A 16,397-nucleotide genomic window follows, 5' to 3' on the forward strand; every position below is an offset into this window, starting at 1 on the left:
GCGCGCTCATGGCAGGGGGGAGTGGAACAGCAGCAACGCCCGTCCAGTCACTGCGTCAGATTTTTGAACCCACCTTCCTACCTTCTTGTTGTGAAATTAACCAGGAGGCAAAAGTATTATTTTCGACTGACATGTATTTACTGTTAAATCTTTAAGATAGATACTTGCAAGCTTTAATGAAAATTGGCGACTGTATTTTTATGCATACCGGTTATTTTACATAATTTAACCAAATCTAAAACCTAATCCATGTTACGTGAGTTGACAAAAAGCATGGCTGCATCAAAGCAAACCGATTAGAGCGCCAGGCATTATTGTTATTGACTGGTGGAAATGTAGAGCACACACAGATGTGTAGAAATATTTCCTTGAAGATGCGTGTGGATGAGGGAGGGCTTGGTGGTGGTGGGGGGGGGGGGGGGGGTGATGTAAGGTATGAACCCTCAGACTTGGTAGGTTCTACCATTTCAACTGGAGGGGTGGGGGCCAGTTCTACTGTTAGAGGGGCCAGCTTCATTCAAATATTATTGTTGTCATAGTTTTCTTCACTGCATTGCAGGCATTAACAGGCAAAAGTTTGTCTTGTTGTTAATAATTATTCAGACTCTTCATTTAGGGGGGCCACAAGGGAGTTCAAAGTTGGGCCCACAGGGGCACTGGGTACTGGGCCTCCCCCCCCCCTCCCCACACCGCCCCTGGGTAAGCAGTAAACTCCAGAGAGCTTGTCAAAACCTGATGGAGATGAACAGCACTGGTTCTACAGTGAAATCAAAGGACTGTCTCCATCTATTGGGCAGACATGTAAATGCAGGTTTGATCAACTTGGGTTTACCAAAACAAAAAGTAAACCATATTTAGTTTCCTAAAATAAAGGACCGTTTTGATTCAGAATAATTGTTGCAAATCCACTTCCACCTGAGTATCATACTACACATGTGATGGAATATGACACTATTAGCAAAGTAGCAAGCTGAAAATATATATCTATCAATTGCACCAGGAGACATTGCATTTTTTTTATTTTATTTTTAAGACTTTATTCATGTTAGGTACACAAAATATATCATTTAAGCCAGCTCATTGTGTGTACTCTTGTGCAAATAAAACAGCTGGATAAATCCAACAAGACAATGTTAAGACACAGCAGACACTACCTCGTTTATCACACCATTAGATACACTGACGGCTGCACTGACCGATACAATTACAAAAATGTCTGTTTCATTTCAAATTTAAATGGGGAGGGAAAATAAAATCCTACATTGACAAAGTGACGAACATGGAAAAATCTATTGAAGTAAAAGTTTTACAATCAAAGATGGAAAAGATTAAGGTTTATGGGTTGTCGTTGAGTAACAGAAGTTCACGCCCGACTGCAGCAGCAAAGTTTTTGTTGCGGTAATGGAGCTCCATGCTAAAGCAAAGATAGCGCAAACTACAAGATCCCGGTTTCAAAACAAAATAAGACTACAGTTACTTTACGTTGGGCCAGCGTTAAGGGATTTCAAGTCATGGGGTGTGAAACAGGCAGAGGATGTCCCTTTCAAGGCCTCTGTGTGGACGTCTTGGGAGGGGGGAGACGGGTCAGGGGACTCGGAGGTTGGGACTAATCGCGTCTGCGGGGGTTGTGTGGTGGTGGAGCTCCTTCCACCGGGGCGGAGCTAGGTACATTCAGCAGCTGGCCCCCGTGTATACGCTCGTTCACGCGCAACTGACAGCCGTCCTGCAGCATGCGCAAAGCTATCCGGGCGATGTTGCGGGAATCGTCCAGGCCAGAGTGAGGGCGTCCCTCGTACTTCAGGCCTAGTTTGTCCAGCATGATGCTCAGCTTGGTGTGGGTACGAGGGACCTGTGGGAGAAATTGTCAGTCGAAGTGTCTTTTTCCATTTAACCTTGCAGACAGGTGTTTTAGATGATTGTCAGTAGGTGAAAATATCAAAAAAGGGAAAGCTTTTGTAAATCGCCTGTTTAAATCTGGAGAGATATTTGTATATCAGCTGAAACAAACCTTATAGAAGTTTCCATATGACTTTCTGATGTTTATCCACTTCCTTGCAAACTGTGGATATCTTATCCCACTCAAACGACACTGGATGTTGAGGAATTTGCTCATGTCCCAAGACCTAAGATCCGAACGACATTAGAACATCTATTGAGTTCTCCAATACCACCTTCATGAGCCAAGTTGGCATCAAGTTTGTTCATTTGCAGCTGCACCTAGCTGTAGCCCATTCCTCATCACCGTTGCCAAAGCCAATGATTTACCAAGCCAAGCTTGTGTCTTACCCATCTGTCAGCATGGCGTACTTGTACTTGGTGCCAAGCTCTCTCTCCTGAAGCCATTGCACCACTCTCTTCAAGACAGAGGGGAACGTGTCGGCCTCATCCACCATTGTCTGATTAACAAGTACAATTTTAATAAACAAGGATCATGTTGCATAATACTAAACATGCAAAAGCATGTTCTTCTGTCTGCTTCATCCACCATTGTCTGATTAACAAGTAACATTTTAATAAACAAGGATCATGTTGCATCATCCTAAACATGTAAAAGCATGTTCTTCTAAAGGACTTTTTTTTTACGCTAGATCTTACCTGTGTTATACCTGTCAATTTCACACAGAAGTCTGAAAGCTGTGTGTTGACTTCTGGCTTGACATATTCCTGAAATGAGTCCGTCTGTAAGAATAAGGACATAAATCACACAGGAGGCCCACCCCCGTCCCTGACTATGTATAGAACCGTGGCTCGTTGAAATGGAGCACATTTTGTGGCCCCACTCACAATCTGAAGTGTGTGAGTGTCGATCAAAACAATTGGGAACTCGATGATCTCATGAGTGAATTCAAAGGGGTTGCTCTCTTCACATGTGGCCTCAAAGTCAACCACGCAGATGTAGTCATAGTACGTGTCCGTGGATCCGCCCTCTGCAACAGACTGCATCAGCTTCAACTTCTTATAGTGGCTCTTCAAACGCTTCCTCAGCACATCTTTTACACCTCTAAAGTAGAGCAGAAAAAGAAGTCAGAGGATTTTACAGGCACGCTTCCTTTGCTTGGCGTTACGTATCGTTATTTTCTAAACCAACCTTGTGTCAAGCTTCAACGCTGCCAGTTTGGATCGAAGCTCGTCCTGGTTCATGCGATTGATTTGTCCATTTGCAAGAGCTATCTCTTTGTAAACTGGATCACTGAACTCGCCGCTGGTGGAAGCTGTTTTAGGGATAGATTCACTTGAAAGGCATGCTTTAGCGCAAGATTTGTCCTGCTGGAAGAAATATAAAATAGCCAATCAGTGACCAAGTCAAACAATCTATGACGTGGCGATGGCAACGTAAATATAATATAATTGCATTGTATTCTCTTCGAGGCGATGCATCCAGGAGAAGAACTCAAGAATAAATGTGCTATTTTGGGGCTCGCAGAAGAATGGTCCACTCCAGACACACACAGTGCAGTAACTAGCTATTAGTAGCAAGTCAAATTGTGAGCATTTGGTAGCTAGCAATCATAAATCAACCCATGTTACCTACCTTTTCTGTGAGTGTGACAGTAGAAAGCCTAGTACTAAGGCTAACCTTGTTATCTTCCTCTTCGTCAGGATTCGATGGCAACTTTACATTACAAACCTTATCATGGATATTCTCTTTGTGTTCTTCCATTTTAGAGGCGGGTACTGTAAACTAGCTAGCTTGTTAACATGTGAAAACTCTGTACTGAACTGTATGTAGTAGTTTCTTTTTAGAAGCGTTTACTAACTAGCTAACATTTGAGATAACGTTACAATAGTTTGCTAGCTAGGTGACGTATGGGGAAGTGTCTGTGCGCGCGTTCTTCCCGCGTGGTATTCAATGAGCTCCACCTCTGCAAGACTATGGCTAGTAGGACATTCTCGTCGGTTGAATGGACTGTTTTTCGTATAAATTGAGGCTGGTTTAATTGCAATTTTGTTCAATCCGACGTCTTCACAGGTTTGATAAAACTAGTTTGTTAACTACTGATAATGCTTTGCTGAAACTGTTTACTAAACAGTCCGTCGTCATTTCCGTTTACTCGTTCTGTTATGTGCAGTAGCGACACCTATGGACGTGGAAGACTTAATAAATAAATAAAACTCTTTCCTCTTCTGATGTTATGGCTGATTGCCACCAACGTTTATGAGGTGCTCTTCCAATAATCTCTTTAACCGTGTCACCAACCACACATTTCAGTGAAATCCTATCCTTCTCTGACATCTACAGTTTTTATTTCCATTACAGATATACATACATAAACCATGGGGAAAGTCAACAAAGATCATTCATGTCCTATTTCATTTATCCCATATTCTCTGTAACTCCAGCTGGCTACATGTTGACGAAATGTCTGTCCTTATTTGTAATGTTACCAATAACACAAAGTAGGTCCACTCCTCTATTACAGCTCAGTTTTCCATTGGAGGGTTTTGAATACAATGTTACAATATCACACAGTTAACTTTATTTCATGTTTGAACAGGTTACTGTAAATGGTCAGTGAAACATGTATGAGTATTTGTGAATAATTGAATTGTGGTATCAACAAAATAAAGCCATCTAAGGAATCTAAACCATCTAAGTAAATGTTGAAAGGTTGATGTGGTCGTTTAGTGTGTGTGATATCTTCTTCAAACAATATTATGAGTTAATGTACAGCTTGATAGTTTACATGGCCTCAGAATCTAGGTCATCACAGGAAGAACTTTGCTCAGTCTAACATGCACTGGGCATAAGCAAGAACCTCTGCTTTTTACATCACAATAGTTCCAGAGTGAAAAAGTAACAATACATAGAGAATACCAAATGATTTAAGATTCTTTATTTAACATCTTTAACATTGATAAAAAAGAGAATGACTCTTAAAATATTAAATTCAGTGTATTTCAAACATATCCTTCATAATATATACAATGAAAATACTGCATGTGAAAAAAGGAGTCCCTTTAAAACCAACATTTGACAGACAGATAAGAAAATACGGGCAAAGTCCAAAGTGTACAGTATTACTGCCCATTGAAGTGGATTGTCTAGTGTGCAAGCATGGCTTAAAACATTACGCATTCTGTTTACAAATTCAAACTTCTGACAAAACATCTAAAACGTAACAAATGTGTGAATTAACTAATTCACAAAAACAATTAATAATTTGCATTTGAATTTGCAACCTCTTCTATTCACAGTTTAATAAAAATGTCTAGCAATATATATTACACTGTTCTATGGTAACCTGTAATTTCATTAGAAAATGTGTCATCTATACTCCTCTAGACCTGTACTTGATTGCTTTCCTAAATGTGTCATTGCACTGAGGGGAATCATTCACCACAGATTAATATGATGTTGCACTGGTTTGTAAAACTGTGTCTTAAACATCTAGTTTTTATCATGGACCCTGAGGATGTTGTTCATTTTCATTTGAAGAGAACATATTGTCACTCCTTGGAACATGGTTTCATGAAACCACATATTTAGTAGTATGGGCCGATAATTTCATACCCTGCATAACTTGGCCACTCAGGGACAATTCCATGGGAGCACCTAGGACTTCCGTAGCGATCAAAGTGAATTCCCAACTGAGAGGAACTTGTCTGCGGGCTACTGCTAAGGAACCTTAGATCATCTCTCTTCATAGAAGACCAGATAATCCTGTAGTTCTGGTCTTGGTTGCTGTCCCAGTAGATGTGACTGTTGGCCTCATAGCAGATGGCAAACTCGATGTGCTCATGTGGCCTGACATGATCAGGCAACAAGATGTCAAAGCAAAAAGTGTCACGATCTGAACATGTGTAGGTGTCCTTCACATACAGGCACTCCACATCTGTGTAGCTTTTCCATGTATCAAAGGTCACCCTTACCTTCACAGATTTTTCGAATGACAGGTTTTTGACTTTCACAGTTCCTGCTAATGCTTTTTCCTTCAGCATGCAGTGCTCTAGACAGACACGCTCACTTTCCAAACGCTGGCGGAAAAATAAGTAGTCAGCAGAGGGCTGGGTAAAGTCTAATACTAGTTTGTCTTCTTTCTCAGCTAATGTTAGGGCAGAGTTGAGCAGCTCCTGAATGTTAAGTGGGATGTCAATGGGGTCATGGAGCTCTGAAAATACCTTCACCTTGGTGAGAGCAAGTCCTTTATGGTCTGCAAAAGACACATTCTTTTTGGATTTTCCACGTCTTTTATGAAGAGCTTCCCCTTCATTTGGATGTGTACGTTGTTCAACTATCTGGCACATGTTCAAACTGGTCAGACAGGGGTTTAGAGATTTTGGAGTCCTGTAGCAGAAGTCATCGTTTGACTGGTAGAGCGATATCGCCAACTCCACTGGCATTATGGCTTTTTGGGGATAAGGGCTGAATATAGAATCGGAAAACATAGAATAACACTGCATCAATAAAGTTTTGTTACACCTCACTTAAAATCTGTAAGATGCAAACTGAAATAAAACTTAGGTTGAATCAATGAAAAAGATATCGATCCCCATGAGTAATGTTTGACAAGGCACGATAAGTTACGCCTCGTTTATAAATTTAATTGTAGTTTATAATATATAACAATTTGCAATTAACAACCTAAAATAATGCAGTCTTACCTTGAATAGCTTGCTCGGAGCATGTACGATTACTCAAATTTAGACTAATTAGTAGACACGTTTCTTTAGGCTGCTGATGTAATCATGTTATCCTTTTGTAAACTTCTTCTTTGGACTGAGCATATGTATCGTTTCTTCAGTTAGGTTAAATTAGCTGACTTCAGTCTAAATACGCTATCAAGCGTTCTAAAAGCCGCAGTTTCAAGGACCACACTGATAGCACGTGAACACATTCGTGTAGCCAATCACAATAAGCTGTGGGAGAATGATCAACAAATCGCCACCCAATTGGTTGTTATTTCCACTATTGTCTTCACAACACATATTGTCAAATAATGTGGGAAACTACATTTCTAAAACATTATGAATGTGAAGTCCACTTGTTCTTGCAGAGTAATGACTTAACGTGCACAACATTGTCAAAACTGTCAACAACAACAAAAAAGTACAATATAATATATATATATTTATATAGTAATTTTACATTGCTTTCACTCACAATGCAAAAGACAAGCACAACTCAACTACAAAACATCATATTTAAAGTTGTGGTCACAGTTTAATGGCCTAGTAATTACTGTCATGTATGTTAACCACATAGAGGCCTACAGGTGAGCAAGACTTTGCACTATTTAGCTTTATCTACAGTCAGTGCTGATTCAAGTCTAAAAAGGTCTCTTTGTCAAAGACAAAGCTCCATAGTACAGGGTACCATAGAGAATATGTGTTAAATAGAGAATGAGAAGAAATAACTATTGTCTGGATAGTCATCCTCTTAAGTCCATTCAGGGAAATTTACATTACATTTACATTTAGTCATTTAGCAGACGCTCTTATCCAGAGCGACTTACAGTAAGTACAGGGACATTCCCCCTGAGGCAAGTGGGGTGAAGTGCCTTGCCCAAGGACACAACGTCAATTGACACTGCCAGGAATCGAACTGGCAACCTTCAGATTACTAGCCCGATTCCCTAACCGCTCAGCCACCTGACTCCCCCAAATGTCTCCAAGGTATATCTAATGCATGCATGGGCTGCACACAGGGGTGTTTTTATTAAGTAGGCCTATAAGATTATTTTTGGCAACTGTAAATAAAAGCAATAATCACAACATTGTGTGTCATTCTGTGTGAATGTCACATTGGAGTTATTAGCTTATGTCCAATCAGTCATATATCTTTTTAAATGGGCTGCTGGATCCAATTAAATAAACAATGTCATTTTTTCCATCATGGTTTACATTTTACATTTACATTTACATTTAGTCATTTAGCAGACGCTCTTATCCAGAGCGACTTACAGTAAGTACAGGGACATTCCCCCGAGGCAAGTAGGGTGAAGTGCCTTGCCCAAGGACACAACGTCAGTTGGCATGACCGGGAATCGAACTGGCAACCTTCGGATTACTAGCCCGACTCCCTCACCGCTCAGCCAACTGACTCCCGAGGTGTCCCGGCTTACCATGTGACCCTCTTATTGTGAAGAAGCCCTTTTCATATGGAACTCATGTCATGTTATTTACAACCCGATGAAGTTCAAAGGTGGGGTCAGGTTTGTGTTCAAGCCAATGTTCAGTATCTGGACTGTGAATTGGTTCCAAGCTCAAAATAGAAACTGTACTACTGGTATTATTATGTTTTTTACTGACTGATTATACACATTACTGACTTGATTTCCCTGCTGGCAACTTTGTAAAACCTGGATGTATTATTAATGTGATATAATGACAGAGGGAGGAAAAATTATATTTGGAAGTCAAAAAACATCACAAGTAGAAGGAGGCAGGCGATACATGTTCTGTGTGTCTTTGTTTATTAATATCCCTGATTTGATAAGCATTTACCTTGTGCATTGGTCACAGTCAACAGCACACGTTCAGGGAAATACTCAGGAACAGGATGTGACGACTGTCCTTCCACGACAGCTTTCTTTGGGTGTATTTTACAAACATACAAGCGAAAAATACAATTTAGCTAGTCGAAGAGTGCTTGATTCTATCGGTTTTAAAAGAACTTAGGTAAGACAACTTATACGACTGTGATACTTCCACTGCCAACAGTGTTGTGTGATCCTTGCTAGTTGGCTAACTCAATAAACGACCTGTCAAAAATGTTAAAGTTAGCTCGAGGTAGCTATAGAGTGCTAGCTGTACATTGCAGTACGGTACGTAGCGACGTGTTGTTGAAGCCTAGCTAACTAGCACTAGCACTGCTGTCCTATTATCAAACATTGAACATACTATTGATTCTGTAGTGCATTTAGCTTGATAGCTATATGATGCGTTATATACATGTATTACTGTTGTTACTAAGTGCTGTAGTTGATACATTGTTAATTAACCGTCAAAGCTAACTTGGTATCCAGCTAACGTAATCGAGACAGCTATCTATGTGTAATGCTCTGAATGTTTTGGTAAGCAATGGTTACGCCTATACATTTTATTTGTGCTGGGCTGTCTAGGGCCACCTGCGACTCAATCGTCAAGGCTATGACAGATCAATATTCAATCTACTAGTAGCCAATTCCCACTTGATTATATTTTGATTGGCAGAGCAAATGATTAGTTGATTTAAATACTATATCTCTAGTTGGAGCTATGATCAAATCCTGTTTCAAATTTACAGGCTTCCATACATTCTTAACGAACCCTTAGCTAAGATTCAAATACTGATATACCTTATATTAATTGAAAAGTAAAGCAAACATTACAGTGATATATAGTATATAGACAGGATGGTGTGAAGTAATATTCAACATCTATTTACACCTTGTTCTGTTGTTTTGCTGAGTTGAAGTAGAGCAGAATGTTCAGATAATCATCACGCCCCAGAGGAAGGCAACAAAAGAGAGACAGATAAACAGACATTTTGTTGAATAGGGTCAGACATATCTTTGGAAGCTGTGTGAAACTAACCTCATTACTAAGTAATTGGCAGAGGGGGGAGGAGAGTGGGCGTGGCAGTTGAAGAATATATCTACAACGTTCAATTGGAATTGATTCCCAGCTTTTCTCTCTCTCGTCAGTGACCGGTGTGGCTGGCGGGGCAGGATGAGTGGGGCAGCGCTAGGCATCGAGATCGTGGTGGTGTTTTTCCTGGCCTTGTTCCTGCTGCATCGGTATGGTGACTTCCGGAAGCAGCAGCGCATGGTGCTGTTTGGCACTCTGCTGGCCTGGTATCTGTGCTTTCTCATCGTCTTCATCCTTCCTTTGGACGTCAGCACTGTGAGTGTACACACACACACACACTCACACACACACACGCACTTCTTCGTAATGGAATGTATATTCCCTAATGGCTGCCTTTGTCTATGGTGTGCGTGCATTGTGCGCACATTTTGCTCTTACAGACCATCTATAAGCAGTGCAAGATAGATCACGAAGACCACACCCCTGCTGCTTCGGTGAACCCCGTGCTGTCCAATCAAACGACAGGGAACTCGACTGTTACACCCACAAAAAGGTTGGCGTTTCCGGGTGCCACTTTTGTAGAGACTTTTCGTTTCCATTGGGAAGTTCTTTAGGAAACCTTTTGCAACAACATGTAAAATATCGTTTGCTTTTTTTTTGATCAGTGTTCCAAGGGTGTGTTATAAACCGTGGAGCTACATTCCTGATGGCATCATGCCAGTGTTTTGGAGGGTGGTGTATTGGACGTCTCAGTGTCTTACCTGGTAAGTACTGCATCATCTCCACCTTTGGTGCTGTTCCAATCCTGTCAGTCCATCCAATGCACCAGGCCCTTCTCCCCCGTGAAACGTTTCGATGACAACGTCATGGAAATCATTTTCCCACGGCTCATTCTCTGTGCTTGTGTGTGTGCGTGTGTGTGTGTTCAGGCTGCTGCTGCCCTTCATGCAGTCGTACGCCCGTTCCGGAGGCTTCTCCATCGCCGGGAAGATCAAGACGGCCCTGATAGAGAACGCCATCTACTACGGAACCTACCTGCTCATCTTCGGCTCGTTGCTCATCTACGTGGCCGTCCACCCCGAGTGGCGTCTCTCCTGGTGAGCGCTCCGCTTCACGCAGCACGCCCGACCTAACGGCCTGCTTTTGGCATCACACGTGCGACCCCAGAGGGTTACGAAGGAGTATAGAGGCAGATTTTGAACTTTACATGCTCCTTTTAAATCCCCTTCTAACCGCCACGAATAGCTTCGACGAGAGCTGAACCTGTGTTTTGCCCCCGGCCCTGTCTGTCTATCCCCTGGTCCTGCCGTCAGGTATGAGCTGCAGACGATCGGCATCACGGCGGCCAACACCTGGGGCCTCTTCCTGCTGGTGCTGTTGCTGGGCTACGGCCTGGTGGAGATCCCGCGCTCCTATTGGAACGCGTCGCGGCGGGGCCACCTGCTCATCAAGACCTACTTCAAGGCGGCCAAGCTGATGACGGAGAAGGCCGACGCGGAGGAGAACCTGGAGGACGTCATGGAGGTGAGATGGGGTTTTTGGACTCGCGTAGCGGGCTCTTCGGAGCGCTGCTTCGAGGGGCTTGCTTTATTCTTTAAGGAGATGTGACTGAGAGGCCCTGAGTTCCGTTCGATGACAGTAAATGGTATCGATTGGTCGATACGCCCAGACAAACATCCCCCCGACTCAACGCCTTTCTCGGCTGTATTTCCACCGTAGGAGGTGAGGAAGCTCAGTGAAGCCATCAAGTACAACCACCCACTGAGGGAGTGCATCGACACCATCCTTAAGAAGGTGAGCGAGTGTCCCACACACAAAACCCACGAGTCGAAGACGGACTCCCTCCGTTTGCTCGCAATGATCTCAATTCGGTGGAACCTAACTGGGAGTGTGTTCTGCGCCAGTGTCCCGTGGACTACCAGGAGAAGATGGGCAGGAACATGGACGACTACGAGGACTTTGACGACAAACAGAACACCTATCCCAGCGAGAAGAGCCTGGTGAAGCTGCATAAACAGGTGGGATGTCGATGGCCGCTTGGGTCCATGTCCAATGCAAAAACCGGGGCCCTGACGAAAGAAAGATGGAACTTTGTGTTTATGCGTGTGTGTTGGGGGGTGTCAGGTGATCTACGCAGTACAGAGGCACAACCGGACTCGCGTCCAGTGGCAGATCCTCCTGCAGCAGGCCGTCCACCTGGAGGACGTGGCCAAGAACGAGGCCAGCTCGGTCCACGCGTTCGTCCACAGCTTCCCCTCCTCCGAGCCGCCGGGCTGGTTCGGCCGATACCTGTATACCCCGACCGTAGGTCAGTCCTGTGTGGTGCCGTCTCTTCCTCCAGTGTGTGTGTGTCGTCCCCCCCCCTCCCCCGGCTCAGGACTCACACATATATACAAGTCTGTATATCTTTTCGTGTACTTTCCCTTTCCCGTCTCTGAGTCTGCTTGTGTCTCCCTGTCCTCAGAATGGTACTGGGAGTGCTTGCTGAAGCAGTGGTTCCACCGCCTGCTGTCCGTCATGCTCTCTCTGTTCTCGGTGGCCGTGGTGTGGTCCGAGTGCACCTTCTTCAGCACCCGGCCCGTCCTCTCCCTGTTCGCCGTCTTCATCCAGCTGGCCGAGAGGGAATACAACTACCTGTACATCGAGGTGAGGCCCTGACGCGTCGAGGAGAGTCGCGCCCGTCACAAGGATCCACATGGGTGTCCCGTTTCCACGAGTCCGTCGCTCGTATTGTTGGACTACAACGCCCACGTGCCCTCTGTTGATTTGCTGTGTCGTTTCTGTCCACTAGATGGCGTGCTTCATCACCATCTTCTTCTTGTGCACGTGCGTGTATTCCACCGTGTTCCGCATCCGAGTGTTCAACTACTACTACCTGGCCTCTCACCACCAGACCGACGCGTACAGCCTGCAGTTCAGTGGCATGTGAGTAGCCGGCTGGGAGCCAGGTTGGAGGTGCCGGCCAGGCCGGGGGAGTGTCCAGTAGAGGAGAGAGACGAGGATTGTTTAGTGGTCAGTGTATGGTCTGAACAGTTGTGGGCTGTCGTCGGTGTTGTCGTTCCGCAGGCTTTTCTGCCGCCTGACCCCTCCCCTGTGCCTGAACTTCCTGGGTCTGATCCACATGGACTCTGCCATCTCCCACCAGAAGAAGGAGCAGACGGCCTACACCTCCGTAAGCGTCCTCGCTCGTCGCCGCCTGGCCTCGTCATGCCGGTTCAAACCACACAGACACCTCGGCCAATCCCATCAAGTCTTTGCCGACAGAAGGCTCGTCCACGCAGCATGACGGCATGTTTGTATCGTCCACAGATCATGGGCTCCATGCGCGTGCTCTCCTTCATCGCTAACGGCTTCTACATCTACTACCCCATGCTGATATTGCTCCTCTGTATCGCGACCTACTTCAGGTGAGTGCTGCTTCTTTGTGTGTGTGTGTGTGTGTGTGTGTGGGGGGGCGGTGTCACTTGTGCAGGGACGGAATAGGTGCGAGCGTGTTTGGTAGGATGTGGTGTCGGCGTGCATTGGGGGGTTTCCTGACAAGAATGTGTTGTTGGTGCGTCCCACCCAGCCTGGGAACCCGCTGTCTGAACCTCCTGGGATTCCAACAGTTCATGGGGGACAACGAACTGACCTCCGACCTCATCGACGAGGGCAAGGAGCTGATCCGAAGAGGTTTGACCCCCGCCCCTTTTGATGAACGCTATGGTGAAATACAACGTTGACCGTTTATAGCCATGTTTGTAACGGCTGTCCTTTGTCCTCGACAGAGAAAAGAAAGCGACAAAGGATCGAAGATGGAGAGAATCGCCGTAAAGTGAGCTCCTTGTTTCGATTTCGTCTTTAGACTTCACAATCTTAAGGGTCGAGGTGATGGCCTGGTCAAATCCATCCCCTAGTACATCGCGCGTGACCGTTTGGTGTGTCTGTTTGTCGTAGGAGTGGAAGGAACGCTATGGTAACCAGAGGGAAGACCACGCAACTCGGAATAGGAGCAGCCATGCTGAAATGAAGGAAACCAGCACGTACTCCGACACCGTCAGCGCCAACACCAACAGGCGTGAGTGGAGATCCTGTAATCCTACCCGCTGATCACCAAGCGTGACCTTCAGGCGTTTGTTGATTGTCACTCGAGCCGTCTCGCTGTTTGGTTTCGCAGAGGCGAAGTACACTCGAACGGGTGGCCGGCCCGAGAGAGACTGCATAGAGCTTCTCCAGGATGCCGAGCCCTTGGACTTCAATGCGGAGACGCTCACAGACGACCCTCTGGAGTCTGATACCAGGTAGGACGTCCTCTTCTCTGTTCGAGCCGTGCACTTCGGATCCTCGATCTCCTGCCGTGCGCCATTCGCACGGCACTTTGGATGAAACTGTCCGGCAAATGAACGCAATTTGGAATGTAGAACGCTTACATCACATCGGATGAGTATAGCGCCGTGTTCAAGCACTTGACTGCAAATCAAGAGATCGCAGGTTGGGGTGACTCACCGGGTGGAGTGCGTACCATAGGCCCTACTCGGCGGCCCGGGTTCGATTCCAGCTCGGGCAGTTTTGCATGTCTTCCCTTCTCTATCCCATACATTTCCTGTCTATCTGTAACTATCATTTGTCCAATAAAGCCATAGAAGACCAAATATATACAACAAAAAGAGATTGCAGGTTCAAATCTATCTCATACGTTGCTTCGGATAAAATTTTTATGAAATATATATATATATATATATATACACACACACACAGGAGATTGTGTTTTACTGAATAGTAATGTTCTGCTCTGCTCTGTCAGACATGCAGGGGGCAGGTACCTGTCCATGTCGTCATCTCGGAGCAAGATCTTCGACGACGTCTGAGGATGGAGAGACGGTCAATGTCGCAGGAGCAGAAATGCACATCCATTTTGATCCTTTACGCACCCATTTTGCAAATACCGCAGGAAATCGATTTTCTCACCCAAACCCTCTGAATGTAGGACACCATCTGTGTTTCTCTAATTGTTGGCATGACACCTAACGTGAATCTCCCCTCTTGTTCCTCTTCAGAAACCAGTTACAGTAGGTCATTGTGGTAGTAGATACACTTCCCAGTTTCGATGTTACTGTTTTATCTCGTGCCAGAGCACTGTGTCGTGAAGGGCACACATCTCCCATACATGTCCTAACCACTGTGGTCGTCAACCCAGATTTTTTGGACATGACTGGAATGACGAGGATGTTACGTCTAATGAAGGATCCTGGTGGAGTCAAAAGTTGTGATGTATAGAGAAAGAGAGAGGATTTTTCTCATTTTATTCCCAGATGATCAGCTACTCTGCATTTACATTAATATATAGAAACGTTGGAAAGATAAATGTTTGTTAGTATTAGATCCCATGTATTGTTTTGATTGACTAGTTGTAGATTTGAAATGTGGAAGGACAGTTGCCTTGATCTGTATATGAAGCTGCTACCAAGTAATACTTTATATTTCGACCTGGATAATGCGGTTCATATGGACAGTTAGACAGTAGCCAAATACAAACTTGAGTTGTCAACGATTTGGATCCCATGTTTTCCTGCGCCCAACGCCAGATAAGTTCTCTGCAGCAATTTCGGATACGGAAATGATTTACAACTAATTCTGAAAATAGTCAATCAATGGGGGATATATACTGTATCATCTATATTGTCTCAAAGGCCAGTAGTGACTCATTAGGTCAAGTAAAAAAAAAAATCTAAAAAAGGTTTTGATGTTACATCTTCTGTGTACATCTGCCATCTTGTTTAAAAGCTTCTTTCAGTTTGTTTTTCTGACAGCTTCACACTGGCAAGGCTTCAGAGAATGTATGGTGTTATGGTGAAAATTTGAAATCTGACTGTTGGGTTGCATTTGTGCCATTTTCGTTATCTGCCATACTGTATATATTTTTGACTGCTTAAACGAAAATGGCAAATGTGTGTCTCACCCAATGTAAACTTTATTTCTGTTTGCATGTTCTACTTCGAAAAAGTGTCCTTGAAATGTGTTACATACAATATTTACATTGGTCGAAAGATCCTGCTGGCAGGTTTGGTAAATTAGGTCACCTGATTCGCTATCCAGGAAGTACAGCTGAGTCGTAAGTCAAGATGGAGGACCTGATAGACTTTGTACTTGAAAGATCTTTTAGAGGATGTGATGTATAACGAGGTCTAAAATTCATAACTGTCGATGGCACGATGCACGTTTTTTGAAAGCGGTGAAGAATGATCTGAAACGATCTAAACTGTAATTTTCCATCTAAACTTGTATTTTCCATCTTCTCCAGATTTGTTTCCATGTCTTCATCAATCATGCACTGATGTGTATATATTGTTAGATTTTTTTGTATTACAGGTTTAATTAAGGTAGCTCAGAGATGTCAGCACAATGTTATTTATTTTAATATATTTCACTTCAATGTTACTTTAACAATCTGTTGATCTTAATACTGTTTAGTCTGCTGATACCTGATTATACTTCTCAAATATGTCTTGTTTTGAATATGAAGTTGAGTATCATGAAATAAATCCTACTATAGCACTACAAATCATTCATAACCTGCTGATGGATTTGACCATGTACCCATATTTCCTCCCCTGTGCACATGCATTATTATGCTGGAATTGTTTAATTTAAACATGGTGGTGGTTTGTGTATTACATTTTGTAAGTTAGACTAAACCAGTGTTGTGCAATTAAAATGTCATGAAACAACGTTTGTGAGCTTGATATGAAAATTACACTGAATTTAGATGTAGGACTAATTTTGGTGTTATTCAACGAGTAGTCTATGAATCAATATTTAAACAGCCATGATTTACATTAACATTTATACTAGACAATTCAGTATTCATTAAATGACTAAATGTATTCATAGATTAAATTACAGGGGCT

General features: G+C 43.7%; 3 protein-coding genes across 4 annotated transcripts; 1 reads left to right on the plus strand and 2 right to left on the minus strand.

Moving 5' to 3' along the window:
• Positions 1-1,020: 1,020 nt before the first annotated feature.
• eri1 (exoribonuclease 1) lies at positions 1,021-4,010 on the minus strand. 2 transcript variants are annotated; one of them, XM_067258314.1, is made up of 7 exons: positions 3,533-4,010; positions 3,089-3,264; positions 2,785-3,001; positions 2,596-2,679; positions 2,287-2,396; positions 2,009-2,123; positions 1,021-1,849 (listed from the first exon to the last, which is right to left on the minus strand). In XM_067258314.1, the coding sequence occupies exons 1-7, from the start codon at positions 3,659-3,661 to the stop codon at positions 1,607-1,609; spliced, it is 1,074 nt and encodes a 357-aa protein (XP_067114415.1). In that variant the 5' UTR covers positions 3,662-4,010; the 3' UTR covers positions 1,021-1,606. The 2 variants fall into 2 exon arrangements, with proteins under 2 accessions (XP_067114415.1, XP_067114414.1); XM_067258313.1 differs by having other exon boundaries at positions 3,089-3,267.
• An 810-nt stretch (positions 4,011-4,820) lies between these two features.
• ppp1r3b (protein phosphatase 1, regulatory subunit 3B) lies at positions 4,821-6,777 on the minus strand. The gene is made up of 2 exons (XM_067258450.1): positions 6,604-6,777; positions 4,821-6,364 (listed from the first exon to the last, which is right to left on the minus strand). Exons 1-2 carry the CDS (start codon positions 6,624-6,626, stop codon positions 5,485-5,487), a joined length of 903 nt encoding a protein of 300 aa, XP_067114551.1. The 5' UTR covers positions 6,627-6,777; the 3' UTR covers positions 4,821-5,484.
• Positions 6,778-8,506: 1,729 nt separating this feature from the next.
• Positions 8,507-16,211, plus strand: lmbrd2b (LMBR1 domain containing 2b). The gene is made up of 18 exons (XM_067258138.1): positions 8,507-8,619; positions 9,627-9,825; positions 9,951-10,063; positions 10,176-10,274; positions 10,440-10,607; positions 10,824-11,034; positions 11,230-11,304; positions 11,415-11,528; positions 11,635-11,818; positions 11,975-12,156; positions 12,302-12,435; positions 12,577-12,682; positions 12,820-12,917; positions 13,079-13,182; positions 13,278-13,324; positions 13,447-13,567; positions 13,667-13,790; positions 14,294-16,211. Exons 2-18 carry the CDS (start codon positions 9,652-9,654, stop codon positions 14,355-14,357), a joined length of 2,118 nt encoding a protein of 705 aa, XP_067114239.1. The 5' UTR covers positions 8,507-8,619; positions 9,627-9,651; the 3' UTR covers positions 14,358-16,211.
• Positions 16,212-16,397: the final 186 nt, after the last annotated feature.

The sequence above is a fragment of the Osmerus mordax genome, chromosome 20 (genome assembly GCF_038355195.1).
Source record: "Osmerus mordax isolate fOsmMor3 chromosome 20, fOsmMor3.pri, whole genome shotgun sequence".
NCBI classification, from domain to species: Eukaryota; Metazoa; Chordata; class Actinopteri; order Osmeriformes; family Osmeridae; genus Osmerus; species Osmerus mordax.